At 38.6% G+C, this 14220-nt stretch overlaps 1 protein-coding gene, 1 long non-coding RNA gene and 1 pseudogene across 3 annotated transcripts; 2 read left to right on the top strand and 1 right to left on the bottom strand.

Annotated features, from left to right (window-relative positions):
* The first annotated feature begins 3302 nt into the window (after positions 1–3302).
* LOC148848490 (U6atac minor spliceosomal RNA) lies at positions 3303–3436 on the top strand (annotated as a pseudogene).
* A 100-nt stretch (positions 3437–3536) lies between these two features.
* PLL1 (poltergeist like 1) lies at positions 3537–13936 on the bottom strand. Of its 2 annotated transcripts, XM_088947969.1 has the most exons (4): positions 11590–13936; positions 10441–10554; positions 9583–9847; positions 3537–4269 (listed from the first exon to the last, which is right to left on the bottom strand). In XM_088947969.1, exons 1-4 carry the CDS (start codon positions 13555–13557, stop codon positions 4145–4147), a joined length of 2472 nt encoding a protein of 823 aa, XP_088804095.1. In that variant the 5' UTR covers positions 13558–13936; the 3' UTR covers positions 3537–4144. The 2 variants fall into 2 exon arrangements, with proteins under 2 accessions (XP_088804095.1, XP_088804096.1); XM_088947970.1 differs by lacking the exons at positions 3537–4269; positions 9583–9847; positions 10441–10554 and adding an exon at positions 10745–10899.
* On the top strand, positions 4151–6502 carry LOC148848489 (uncharacterized). Its single transcript, XR_016100173.1, has 2 exons — positions 4151–4301; positions 4720–6502. It is a non-coding gene; the product is annotated as an uncharacterized LOC148848489 (long non-coding RNA).
* Positions 13937–14220: the final 284 nt, after the last annotated feature.

The raw sequence follows: 14220 nt of genomic DNA, 5'->3' as shown, positions 1-14220 counted from the left end.
CAAGATGAAGTTGTTGGGCCATGGGCTTACAGAGGAGGAGTATTATACTTCAAAGGCCAAATTTACTTGGCTGAAGACTTTGAGCTGATTACACTCATAATGGGCCAATTTCACAATGCTACTCATGAAGGGTACCTCAAAACCATGGAAAGGAATGAAGGCCCACGTGAAAAAGTTCATCAGAGAATGTACTATCTGCCAACGTAACAAGCAAGAGCAAGTCAAACCAGCGGGGCTTCTCCAACCCCTACCAATTCCGGAGCATATATGGGTCGATGTCTCTATGGACTTTGTAGAGGGTCTACCTAGGTCCAATGGGAAAAGTACTATCCTGGTTGTAGTAGACCACTTATCCAAATATGCCCACTTTGTCCCACTAGGGCATCCTTACACAATCTATAAAGTGGCATAACTTTATTTTGATTATACTTTCAAACTTCATGGTATGCCCAAAACCATAGTATGTGATCGGGATCACACATTCATGAGCTCATTATGGAAGGAGTTGTTTGAATTGCAGGGAACAAGCTTCAACTTCACTTCATCGTACCATCCCCAGTCAGACGATCAAACTGAGGTAACGAATAGAACTTTGGAGATGTACTTAAGATGTTTTGTAGACTCTCAACCTAACACATGGGCTAAATGGTAGCTTGGGCTAAGTTCTGTTACAACACAAGCTATCATTCATCTATTCAGCGCACACTATTTGAAGTTGTATATGGTAAGCCGACTCCCTCACTGATCCCATATGTACCAGGAACAACTGCACATGCTTCAGTTGAAGAGGCCCTGCTCCAATGTGATCAAATGTTGCTTGAGCTTAAAACTCACCTCCGTAAGGCCCATGACAGGATGAAGAAAGCCTATGATAGTAAACATAGAGATATACATTTTGATGTGGGAGAATGGGTGTACTTGAAGTTACAACCATACAGACAAAAATCAGTGGCTACAAGAAGGAATATGAAATTGGCACCAAAATTCTATGGGCTTTTTCAAATCATAGGCCGAGTGGGCCCAATCGCATACAAATTACTACTGCCTGAAGGGTCAAGAACCATAATATATTTCCTGTGTCCCTACTCAAGAAGCATCTGGGGCCCCATAGTTCTCCCTAGTCGGAATTACCCCATAATCTACACCTAGAAGAGGAATATCATCCATACCCTCAAACAGTGATTGACCGAAGGGTCAGGCAAGGCAATCAAGAAGTTCTTATTCATTGGCGTGGATTATCACCGGCTGAGGCTACTTGGGAATCAGTTGATCACATGAAGCAGCAATTTCCTGAATTTTCCCTTGAGGACAAGGGAAATCCTTAGGAGGGGAGAGTTGTTACGAGCCTACTATGAACGTGGATAACATGCAAGCCTTGCATGGGCCCACGAACATTATAACGGTTCCAAGGGAAGCCCAGTCAAAGTTGTTAGGCCCATTCTTATCTTTTTTACGTTAACTTTCAAATTGTAGATGCCTAAGGAAACTTTCTCACCATTATTTCTTGTTAGTAGGAGCTAGTTTTTATCTGTGGAGCTATTTTCGATTGTGGGGGTGTAATTCGTTAAATACCCTTATTTTCTTTGAATGAACATCATCATTATCCAGTATTTAACTTATCTTAATTTGGGAGGTTTTTCTGAGTTGCCTCGAACTAACCCAGAAAATATTGGTTATTTTTTTGCCAAGATAGGGAAGACAAACCGAGAGCATCCTCTTGTAGACTCTCTAGTATTCCGGATACTTTGCTCTCCTGCAGAGACCAGTCATACGTTCAGTTACAGTGGCTCGTAACACTGTATAATATAGGATCTTTCTAAAAGCTTGGTGAAATCAATGAGAGATGGAAGCAAAAGAGAGAGAACAATGAAGAAAAGAAAGAGGAACAGAGCAATTGTTTGTGTGGATGTTGAATGGAATTCATGTATGGAGGAGGGCTTCTTGCAACTACCACCTGTTTCCACAAAACAAAGAATAATCAATCCAATGTTTATTTAGAGTACAATAATGCGGAATAAGATCCTAATGAGCTTTGGGTTGCTGCTTAGATGCCTGTTTATAACAATTTTAATTTGGAGATTTACACCTTGAGAATTACTGAAGAAGAAGAACTACATAGAATGCTTGACTATGCAATCATCACAGGGTTATAAAATGACAAGTTAAAAGGTGAAATATTATCCCAAGTATCAACCTTTTAATCTCATAAATAATAGTGAAAGTGCTGATACAGGAAATTATTTCTGTTTGTCAAATCTCTTGTTAGCATCATATTCTATAAATATCAATAGCATTGTTGATGGATCAGCTATGATCCTGATCAGTGCAGAAAAATACTGAATTCAGAGCATCCAAACAAGGGTACTCCAATCAAGATATTAAACTGCAGAAAAATAAGCAAAAAAAAAAAGAAAAAATATTAATAAGAATGTTACAAAATATGCACATGACGTGAAATGTTCTTGAAAAACATATTTAGCAAATTTAATTAATCTCTTTTTGTCTGCAATCCAAACACATAAGCCAGATCAAGAGTTTGCTTGTATCAGCTACTAAGCTGATGGTTTCCTCCGGTATCTCGGCCTTGCTCCTGCAACCCTAGCTGAATCAATGGCAAAAACCATAGATTTTTGAACTCCAACCCCAGCTGAGCGAGATATTCGTGGATGTAACTTGGTATATTTACGCTTTACAGTCAATGCAGGAGGAGAGATCAAAGATGAATGGACTCGTCCATGGGTGTCACTCATCTGCAAAGATCATGCGGATAATCTATACCATCCATCAGACCAAAGGATTCATCTGGGATTCCGACGATTGATCTTTTAGCATCCAAAGAAAGCATCAATCTTTTAGTTGAAAACTGTCAACATGATCAAAATCACCCCACCCACCAATGTTTCATAATTTCATCTTATGGAGATCAGAAATATGATTCTTGAGATAGTTTTGTTAAATGAATATGTTGTTTCTTAAAAATAGAAATTCAGAGAAATTAATATTTCTTCTTATAGATTTGTTTATGCATCTCCTCTATACGAAGTAGGAATCCAACAACAGATTTGTGCCTTCAGCTATATAATAATATCTTATTAATTTCATATGAAATAAATCCACAGTTTTACTCCATTTGATGATATAGCAAAAAATTAATCCTGTTCAATGAAAGGCAACCCGAAAGTGGACATATGAGAGGTGAAAGCGATCAAACAATGGGTTGTGGAGTAGCGACTCTCTGTCCCACATTGTCAACTTGGAAAAATATTCGACAATTTATAAACCCAGCATGCAAATAGAGGGGTGTGTTTGTTGAAAGGAGAGACGGTTGGCATCTTCCCTGACAGGGTCGGGATCAGCTCTCGAGCTTACCTGTTACCACTTAAGCATCAAATGCCTACACTGGGTAAAGCACCTCAAATACTGTTGACGTTTTTTTCTTCAATTGAAGGGCCGTGATAGAAGTTTATCTTGACTTGTGCTGTTTTAACCCTCACTGGTTAGGCTTTTTGGATTAGAAGATGTATACAGAATAATCATGGAAAATTTTCTTTCATTTAATAAACCGCTTTGGTGGAGGACCACCTAAGAGAGAGATTACATATGTTCTGTTCATTTCTCACATGAAAATGTTCAGGATCAGTAATTCCTCCCCAACCCCCGGACGGTTCCCCCAACATTGTCCTTGGAAGAGAAAAAATAGAGGAAAAATATATGAAGAAAGAAGAGGAAAGACGAATGATTCACGAAGAGCCCCCACCGCTGTGCAAAATCCCATAACAGGAAAACCAACTCTATCCCCAAAAAGACTCTTCCCAACAATTCCACTTGCAGACTCCAATTGGTTCATTCCCAAACCTATCGTTGCATCTGTTTGAACTTTGAAGAAGCAGCAGCTTTCAGGAATATCAAATATCAACCCCGACCATCTTCGTGGGGTTCCTTCCTGTGAGCTTATGCCGAGTAAGTGTGAAGCAAAGAATCCTCTTTCGACCCATGAAAAGTGGGCCACTAATGGAACTTGCTAAATTGAATGACAGTCGCCCCTTGGTAAGACTTACATAGGACTTGAGAGGTAAATTGATTTACTTGCTGAAATCACTCGTATCAAGTCACTAATACAGGTGCAGCCATTTGCAAACGCGTTTCACAGGTATTTTCCTGATGACTTCCAAATTCTTCCCTCAAGTGATATCACCATAACAGTAACATCGTCGTGATATTTTCTGCGGTCTCCTTGTGGGATGTCCAACAGCTCATGAAAATCCATTCCTGTCAGCAAGACATGTCAGTCTCAAAAATAGGTAAATTTATACTCAGATTCTAAAAGAAAATGAGACATTATCCATGTACCCATCTACATAATTCGCTGATTGTTTTAGAGGAAGCTAAATTAACAACTATAGAGTGTGGGTCTTGATATGCATCAATTTTTAATTTATAGCATGTACCTCTTGTAAATGTTGAGGGTTTCTCACCCTTATTTTCAGTATAATACCTTTTTTATCAAAAAAGAAAATCCTTTTTGGTTTATTGGAACAATCTGTTTCGGTTGGTTGGTTATGCAATTATAATCAGATAAAGAAACTTTAGATACTTTTTATTTCTCCCCTCTTATAGTGCCACCCACAAAGTGGTTTCGACCTTATTTTCCCAAAATCTGTGAAAGTGCATGTATCAATTAGTATTAGAGATTTAGAGCCCTTAACTTGGGAATGGCAGATGACGCAGGATAAGGATGGAAACATCAAGCAGCTCAAAGATTTATCTAACAAGAAGACAATAAGGCATGTTCTCACTGAAATCCTTAAAAAGATTTCTGCCATGGATGCATGGAGCACGGTAAAAGAACCAGTTGAAAGGCCTCAAAGAATTGGGAATGGGACAAAATCCCGTCATCTTAAATTGGAAAGAGGAATCAAACACCTGATTGATCAAATTAACATCCCCCATTTTGATGGAGAGGATCTGGATGGATGGATTATAAAGCAACGTAGATCTCTTCTTTTTTTGATGGATAAGTATATCTTTTCTAATCATCAAACCACAAAAGAAGAAAATTACCAGTCTTTTTTACTTGGACAAAGAAGCACTTCAACGGTATCAATTGGTGGTCAAGTCAACAGGTATGATGTCATGCGCAACTCTTACTTAGTTTAAACACTTGATTCAGTCCAGCTAAGTTTGAAGACCTACTGGGGTTTTGGTAAAATGGAGAAGACTATTGTGAGACAGTACCAAATTTAGTTTGAGAAGTGAGCAATCAAACAACAAGATTGCCCTAATTATTTCTGGTTTGTTTTTGTCTCTGGATTGAAAGATGGCATACAATATGATATTTAGATGTTTAAGCCTTCAATGTTAACAAGGACCATAGAACTGGTATGTTTGCAATGTGAGAAATTGTTGTTGCAAAAACAAGATGAGGTGTCATATGATGATGAAACCATCCCAAGTTTAAGGAATGAAACAATGAGTGCCTTACTTCCATCAAATGGGTTAACACATGCAGAGATGAAGGTTCGACATGAGAAGAAATTGTCACAATTGTGACAAAAAGTTTAAACTTGGGCACATGTCTGTAGCCTTTGCTTGAAGAGTGGTTAAATCATTTTTTAATCTCTTGTCCTTTTGTTACTCATATTTGGGATTGATCCTCTCTCTTTGGTTGCAAGTAGAATCCTCCCACAAGTGTGATAGATCTTTTTTACTCTAGCTTTATCCGACAAGTGACAACCAAAGAAAAGAGAAAGGGTGATAATAAAAGAGATCACCATCAAGGCTATACGTTGGCTGAAACCACTGGATCTTTTCAAGGACTTCCCCATATATGATTTGTTTAGAGGTTGGAGCACAGTAGCGCACTCTTCCTGTTCATCTATTATCATTCAAGAGGATTCATCCCCTCCTTTACATTTTAGTGTGAAACTGAATTTTGATGGCAGCTCTGTAGGTAATCCTGCCCCTTTTGGAATTGGGGGTGCTTTTAGAGATGTGGAAGGAAGAGTGCTGGCCCTTTTCTCTGGAATGATAGGTTTGAGTGACTCACTTAGAGCAGAAGTTTTGATGTTACTCTGGGGGCTCAGATTGGCTAAACAATTGGGTTTTCAACAGTTAGAAGTGGAGAGAGATTCAAAATTGGTAGTAGGTTGGATGCATATAAACAGTTTGAGCACTTGGTCCCTTAGAGAGCCTGTAAGGGAAATATTGAACCTAACAAGGGAGCTTGAAGCACATTTTAAATGGACTAGAAGGTCACCAAATGGAATGGCTGACACCTTAGCAAAGCAAGGAGTAAGCAGGGAAACTCTATTCTGGGCATGTTTGCAGGTTGTTTTCATTTTGAGGGGTCACCTTGCCTATGAAGGTGATGGTTGTACTAAATTTCCTTTAAGCATAATGAAAGTTACTGTTTCCTACAAAAGAAAAAAAAGTTTAAACTTGGGCACATGTGTCAGATGCAACAATTATTTTTTATGGGGAGAGATTAGCCACATGCGTATGACATCAGATGCAACAATTATTTTCTAGGTAGTGATTTTTTTATTTATTAGAGTTATCTATTTCAGTTGGTTGTGGAATTATTATTAGATAAGGAAACTTTGGGTCTTTCAGATTGCTCCCCCCTTATAAATTATTGATGACAACTGGTTTAAAGAGTAGAAAAGATGCTTGAAAAAAAAAAGAACTATGGCTTTGCCCTAGAGGCTCTCCACCCTCGACATAGTTTTTCCCTTATTTTTTTCTTTTTCTATTTTTTGTGAAATTTAAAATAGTGCACATTGGTGTTTCAGTGTGTGATTCAAATTAAAAGTGTTAAATTTTGTTGAGGCTTGCCTAGCTTTCACTTAGAATAGTTAGTTATTTTGCTTTCCCTCAAAATACTCTGTTTCCGCAAAATACAAAGTATTTTTGTCTTCAAAAATACACTAAAAAGGGCAACCCAGTGCACGAGGCTCCCGCCAATGCAGGGTCTGGGGAGGAACAGATGTAATCAATTTATTTTCGTTGAAAAAGTTGTCCTCTTTGGTTTGCCTTCTCCCCTTTTGGTTTGTAGAGTGACTTGAGTCCCATATGGACTAGGAAAGGAACTCAACTAGAGCTTATATATAGTTTTGTTTGTGTGATTGTGTGTGTTTGTTGAGCTTTTCCTGGTTTTCACTTGGAATACTTCATTTTTCTGTCAGGAATTTTGTTTTCTCTCAAAATACTCAGTTTCTGCAAAATACAGAGTATTTTTGTCTTTTAAAATACATTGTTTTTGTAAAATACAATGTATTTTAGGTGACAAGGTTGTTTTCTTTGGTTTCCTTTCTTCCCTTTTGGTTTGTGGTGTGGCTGGAGTCCCACATGAACTAATAAAGAAATTCTTACCAATGTTTTAAATCGCGGAGGCGTGAAGCGAGGCGTTCCACTACCTAGAGGCGTGAGGCGTAGTTCAGAATGCAAGAGGCGTAAGCCTCCTTAAGAGGAGGGGGGTTAGGAGGAGGATGAAGAGTAAGGGGGGATCTCATTTTTCTTTATCTTTAATAAAAATCTTTTATATTAAGAAGAATAAAGATGCATAACATTAGATGAGGGGGGGCAAACCACTTTCTTTCCCCTTATCTTTTCTTCCCTTCCCTTTCTTTTTATTTTCTTTCCTTTTCTCTTTTTTTCTTCTCTTTCTTTTTCTTTCCCTTCCCTTTCTTTTCCTTTCCTTTCTTTTTTTTTCTGTCGTTTTATATAAGATGTGCATGAGGCGATTGAGGCGTACGCCTCTAGCACGTCTCATGAAAAAAAGCGCATTCTTGCACCTGAGGCGTACGCCTCAAGGCTGAGAGCTGTTGTATCCTAAAGACTAACCACCAGAAACCTTCACCAACAGACACATTCCCAAAAGCCAGAAAATCAGTTTTTAAGGGCTGAGGAAATTTTCCACACCTCAGCTATTACCAATAAGTTTTCTGTCTCTTTATTCTGCAGATTCACTTTGATCATCACAGATTTGTTGTTGTTCTAATTTCAGAAGACTACTACTGCCATACTGTTGCCACCATCTTTTCATACTTATTTTCCCAACAGTGAACATAAGAGGTCTCAAATAAATATTTATCACTTTTTCAAAGAATCTAAATAACAAATAAACCTTTAAACTCTCTAACAAGGACCATCTAACTTATTCACCTTATACATTTATAAGGTCAATAGTTTTGGAACATTCATGTCTTCTAGAATATTGGAGTTACTTTTGGAAACCATGTTGTTAGGAATGAAGTGGTGCATTGACTCTAACCTTCACATCTTCATCTGGTAATCAAAATGTTTCCTTTCAATGATTAACTCATCAGTGGCTTAAGTGCGGGTTTTTCAAGATAAAAACAGACTTCTTTCATTGATAATCCTATTGCCACAAAATAGGAACCTTCACTACATCACCCTTGATTAAGTCATATGACCAGATAAAAAGGCGAATAATAATAACTCCAAGCCTGGGGCTTTGTTCTCATCATTAAAGGGAAAGCACTGAAATTCCTTTAAGTTGGTGAAATATAAGAATGGCATATAATTGGGATAAATTAATTCTCCACAATTTCCTCTCTTAGGATGATCTTGACTGGAAAATCTATCCAGTTTCTACGATTTTCAACTATTAATATCCCCATTGTCCCCTTTTGATCCCCCTATTTGCTAATTTTGTTCACTCATTCATCATAATAAAAGATATTTTTAAAAGACAAATAAAATTATAAAATCTTTTTTTAAAGGATTAAGAACTTAAGGCCTTAATATGGACTTGTTTTGGCTTGCCTCGAGGGGCTTGGTACAAAGGTGGCTCGTAGAATCAGGAATGCATAATATTTAATGTCACATTAACTATTTAAAGTAATGCAATTGGGAAAAAATTAAAGAGATTGAGAGTTTTACATGCTTGAATATGTTTTATATGCTATGCTTGATTTTATTTTTAACTTTTCATTTTAATATGTTTTACATGTTATGTTTATGTATTTTAATTTGAGATAATAGGTTTTTTAAAAACATCTATTTTAACATTTTAGTTTATATTTTTAATTAATATTATGTTTAATATTTTTTAATTTTTGCATCTTTTTGAATTTTTTGGCATTTTTTAAAACACTAATTTGTCGAAAGGCACATCTCTACAGCACACGTATACAAGCATTTTCATGTCTAACAAATATCAACCTATTGTTTATCTAGTCGCTATTAGTGACTACTGAACAACCATTTGGCACTGGGTGTCGAAAGATTTATTACATCATGATAGATGCCGGGTTTAGCATTAGGTAATGGCCTTCTTGTGGTGTCGAAAGATTTTGATATATTTTGCAGCAATAGTTAACAAGTTTTCTCAGGTTTAAGTAGGAAGGTTCCTTGTACTCTGTCTTTTCCATGTTCTCATTTCATTAATAAGGCTGCTTTTTTTTATCTCGATATCAATTCATAGCCAAATTTCTTTCTTAATAATTTTATCAGGAATTTATTTCTCGAATTTACTATATTAAGAAATAAAGAACTAAAACAATAAAAGATAAAAGAAAATAGCAGGTAAGTATCTTTTAGGTTGAGAGTTTGTCTTACCGGCTTTCTTGGCTGCACGGTATAGGAGCTCCTCAATTAAGTGTTGTGCAGGATCTCCATCTGGAAACTTCTCCATAAAATTCTCAACATGAGAAACCACTTCCTGATTGGTTAAATATTGATATAGACCGTCGGATGAGAGGACTAAGAACTGATCAGTGGGACCAAGCTTATGGTGACAAAGAGAAGGAGAACAGGATATGTATGGTTCAGTACCAATATAATCATTCCGGAACATTTCCAGCAATGCATTATTCCACTTTGGCTGCAGTAACGTACAGATAGGGTGCATCATTTAAATATACAAAAGAATATTTTATGATAAATATGAGAATAACTTGACAATATTAATGATACTTGTCCAATATTCTTTAAAGATAGTCTATGCATATTATTTTAGGTTCACATATGATACACTCAGGAGATTTATCCCAACTAACCAAACGTCTACAATATTTTTCCTGATTTTTAGCAAAACATGGAAGGATGGGGGAAAAAGGAAAGGATATTTAGAACCATTTAATCAGGCAAGTTTGACCCATCAAGATATCCAATGTACGACACAAGGGGCCTAAGGTTCTGCATGCAATGATACTTGCATAGTAACTCAGCTAACAGAACATAAATCCATCTGGCCCATGCATTAGATTTCTTTCAAAGAAAATTGATGTCATTGACAACAAGCAAGATACCGGCAGACCATGACTTTATGTTCACAGGGACTAATATACTCTTAAGATTGCACTTGTATAGATGCTGTAATCATTTCACCCTTTGCTTCCTTTGTGATATTATTGCCTGAATCTTGAAAAGGTGAAAAAAATACGGTGAATAAGGGAAAAGAATAAATGAACAAACCTGTTTAAGAAATCCGGCCCCAAATGCTCGAGTGACCTTAAGACGACCTTTCACTCTGTCATTTACAATACATTGGTTGTCATCTGGATGTTCTGACTTGATCCGTAAGACTTCCTGCAGAAGTTGGCATATTTCAAGCAAAGTCTTGCAAACAAATCTCTCAGATGATGTGCATAAACAAACAGGGAAAACCCATGAAAGAAATATTGTATTTATCAGCAAAAACTATCATTGATAAATTAACACAGGTAAGAAATCTTAGTGGAAAATAACAAATCCAAGATTACCACATCAGATTGCTAAGGTGAATGCGGATAGACCATGTGATAAATCAGCAAGAAAAGATATGGCATTTCAACAAAAGTTCAAATTGCAGGGGTTTCAACAAGGGAGAACCTAGTGGTTGATCACCCCTATTCCTGGGGAACAATTTGTTGCTTAGGCAGCCTTGAAAGATAGCTGATCAAAAAAGAAAATCCAATTTATCAGAGTGAAGTGAAATTTTAAATGGTTGATCTTGTTCCACATAGCATTTTAGAAGTGAGAAGCACAAAGCGCAACAGGTTCCTATATAACACATTAATTAAAAATAATAATATATAATAATATGCAAATCAAAATTCTGAAAAAAAGAAAGAAAATAAAATATTTTAAAAAGCCTATTAGCTTAATTGGTTAGACTGTCGTGTTATTAACAGAAAGTGTAGCCTTGTATGACCAACTCCTACATAAGCTGAACATTTTAAACTCTAAGCATCATTGCTGCTACCTAAGCTATAGTAAATCACCTATTCAACATAAGATTCAAGGTTAATTCATCAAAACATATCTAAAGCCAGGTGGCATGCACCTAGGTGCAGGTGAGGCACACCCAACAAAATGAACCTTGCCTGTGAGACAGAGCACCCGATTCACTCCTTTGGAAAAATTGGCTATATAATACACAAAATCAACTTAATATCAAGTATTGGGTAAACGGCATCAATGTTAAGAACAGTGTTTATATGAAAAATGTTTGGACCCAGAACATAACAGTAATAGGTTGATGACATTTCAATGTAAAACGAAATTTGTTAGTGAGTCCACAATGTCCTACAACAAAAGTAAGAATTGGCATTGAACTTAAAGTTCTTTCAAATTAAATCTTACTTCTTCTATGCTTGTGCTGTGATCAGTGGACAGCTGCAATGCAGTCAACCTCATTACTTGAGCAGGAGCCTCATTCCCCCCTGCATTTTCTGCACTACCAGTGGCACTTGACTCTTCAACAATACCCTCCATTTCTGCCCCATTAATCCTCTGTACCTTTGGCTCCATACTAGAATTGAATGCTTGGGATTGATATTGAGCAACTATGGCACGACTATCACCCACATTCATAACATATACATCTTCATCTCTCATCAGCACAACCAACAAACAGGAACCCATAAGTGCCAGTTCGGGATTCCGATCAAGAACCTTGTCTGTCATTTCCAAGTATGCCAACTCAGTAATTTCGAGAGCGCGTGATAGAGCCCTTAAAACTGATTCGTGATCAATTGGGCCCACCCTGCGCTTCCTAAAGCTCCGAGAAGATTTATCCTCGACTTTGTTCTCAGTTTCGTTTTTCTCTTTATCCTCCCAATCGTATTTCCATGGGAACAACTTCCTGGTATGACCCTCCTTGTTCCTGGAAAACCCATATTTGAGTTTGGACAACAACAGCGATCGTTTCCTCACGGAAGAACCGGAGTTACTAATGCGAAGTGCATCGTCAACAGAAAAGGCAAACCTGTCCGAACCTGAAAGATCGAGTCCATCATCTGCCTCAGCTTCGGCAAGAAATTCCCAAAGAAGTTTCCTTCTTGAGACCGTCTGCTCTGATTGGAAAGTCACTCTCTTGACTGACCCACTATTTAAAGAAGGTGGATTCAAATCTTTGCCACCCTCTAAAACTTCTTCATCCTTGGCCCCCTCATCGCCACATTTCTCCTGACCCACTTCCTCATCCTTTGCTATCCCTTCACCGCAGTTTTTCTGACACACTTCTTCGTTTTCCATCCTTTCGGCACAGTTCTTCTGAACTACTTCCTCATCCTCTGCCGCCTCTCCGGCAGTGTTCCCCTGGCCCGGTTCATTTCCTTCCACACCAACTTCATTTTCTAAGTCGTTATTCCCATTTTCTTGCCCTGTAAGCACTGAAGAATTTTTCTCAGCATCCCAAAACAATCCCTCGAGTTCATTAAACACAGCACGATATAGATTACCCATCAAGAATTCCGGCGCATCAGGGCCATTGAAACCATCATAAATGCCGACGAAGAGCCATCCATGTTCTTCAGACACGACGACGTGAACCCGATCCTCTCCGGCCTTCCCATGGGCCCACTGAACGTTGCTATCATTCTTTCCCTCCGGTTCACCTCCATACCCCGACGCTGGACCATCTTTCCGGCCGACGAAATTAAGAACCGGCACCACCCAGGGTCGTTTTTTCTCCGAGAAGTTCCGGTAAAACGCCTTCCGGATCCCAGAAATCCCCTTCTTCCTCTTCTTTTTCACGTAAAAACCACCAAGTGGAGCCGAGAAAGGGACTCTTCCCCCATCAGAAGCACTGGTCACATCGAGTGGCCCGGATAGTGCGCCTCGCTCAATAGGCCCCGACATGAAGAACCCTCGCTCAATTGTACCCGACGCATCGCCGCCGCGTGGGATAGGCTGCAGCGGCAGAGCACTGAAAGACGAGGTGCTCTCGAAGCCATTGACGACACTGGACTTTGGAGCACCAGCACATTCAGTGGCGTCGTCGTAAATAACGTCATGCTGGAGGACAGTCCTGGGAGTCGAAGTATTAGCACTCACAGAAGCGCCCGAGATGGCCTTGAAAGCGGTTTCTGGCAAACCGGACCTGGTTTTTAGAGCGGGCTCGTGAGAGGGGGAGAGCCGGAGAGACTGAGAAGGGGAGATACGGTCAGACTGAGACGGAGAGAGGAATCGGGCAGACGAACGGACGTAGCAGAAGGAATGGCCTAGGGTTTCATCCAGAGGCTCAGTAGCTGTAAATATCAAATCCGGGTGATGGTTTTGGCTGGCCGGATTCAAGCATGGGAAGAAACGTGAGAAACCTCCTCCCATCACATTTGATAGTATTAGTGGTTTTGGAGCTTATTGCAGAGATCTCCGAGCGGTTTCGCGGCAAGAAAACAAATAAGAACACGAGCGAGCGAGCGAGAGAGAGAGGGAGAGAGAGATTTCTCTGGTTTTTTTTTCTTAATTTTTATTAGAAATTTCTTTTTTTCCGGTGTGGTGAGAAAAGTGATAGAAGACTTGTCACTGTACAAGAGTAGACTGTATTTTCGAGAGAGAGAGAGAGAGAGAAAGAGAGAGGAGAGAGATTTTCTTACTTATTTTTCTTCTATTGTCTTCGTTGGCACCATATTCGCGGTTACATCTGGCGTTACTATTCAGCGGCAATTTTGTATCATGTAACCACGTCATTGGCTAATTAGGAATTTCTGACACCTAACTGTCCAAGTCAGCGAATCCACGCTGTTTTCTTTATTCTTTTAACCCCGAACTTACACAAAATTGACGAATATGCCCTGATTTTATAAATACTTTTTTTAAAGAAACAAGGTCAACGTGGAGGATGGGATAGGACATTGTATCACGTTGTACGATTGAAATATTCCCTCCTTTTTAAAAAACCGAATTCGAAATTTGAAAGCCCAAGCCCAGCTTTATTTTCCTCATTTTGACATATTTGACCTCGTTCGTAAACCCTAAGAAGGAAGAATT

Source organism: Nelumbo lutea, chromosome 6 (genome assembly GCF_056320005.1).
Source record: "Nelumbo lutea isolate HS-2025 chromosome 6, American lotus-T2T, whole genome shotgun sequence".
Lineage (NCBI taxonomy): Eukaryota > Viridiplantae > Streptophyta > Magnoliopsida > Proteales > Nelumbonaceae > Nelumbo > Nelumbo lutea.
The sequence above is the reverse complement of the archived record's forward strand: the minus strand, read 5'-3'. Positions and strand labels throughout refer to the sequence as shown.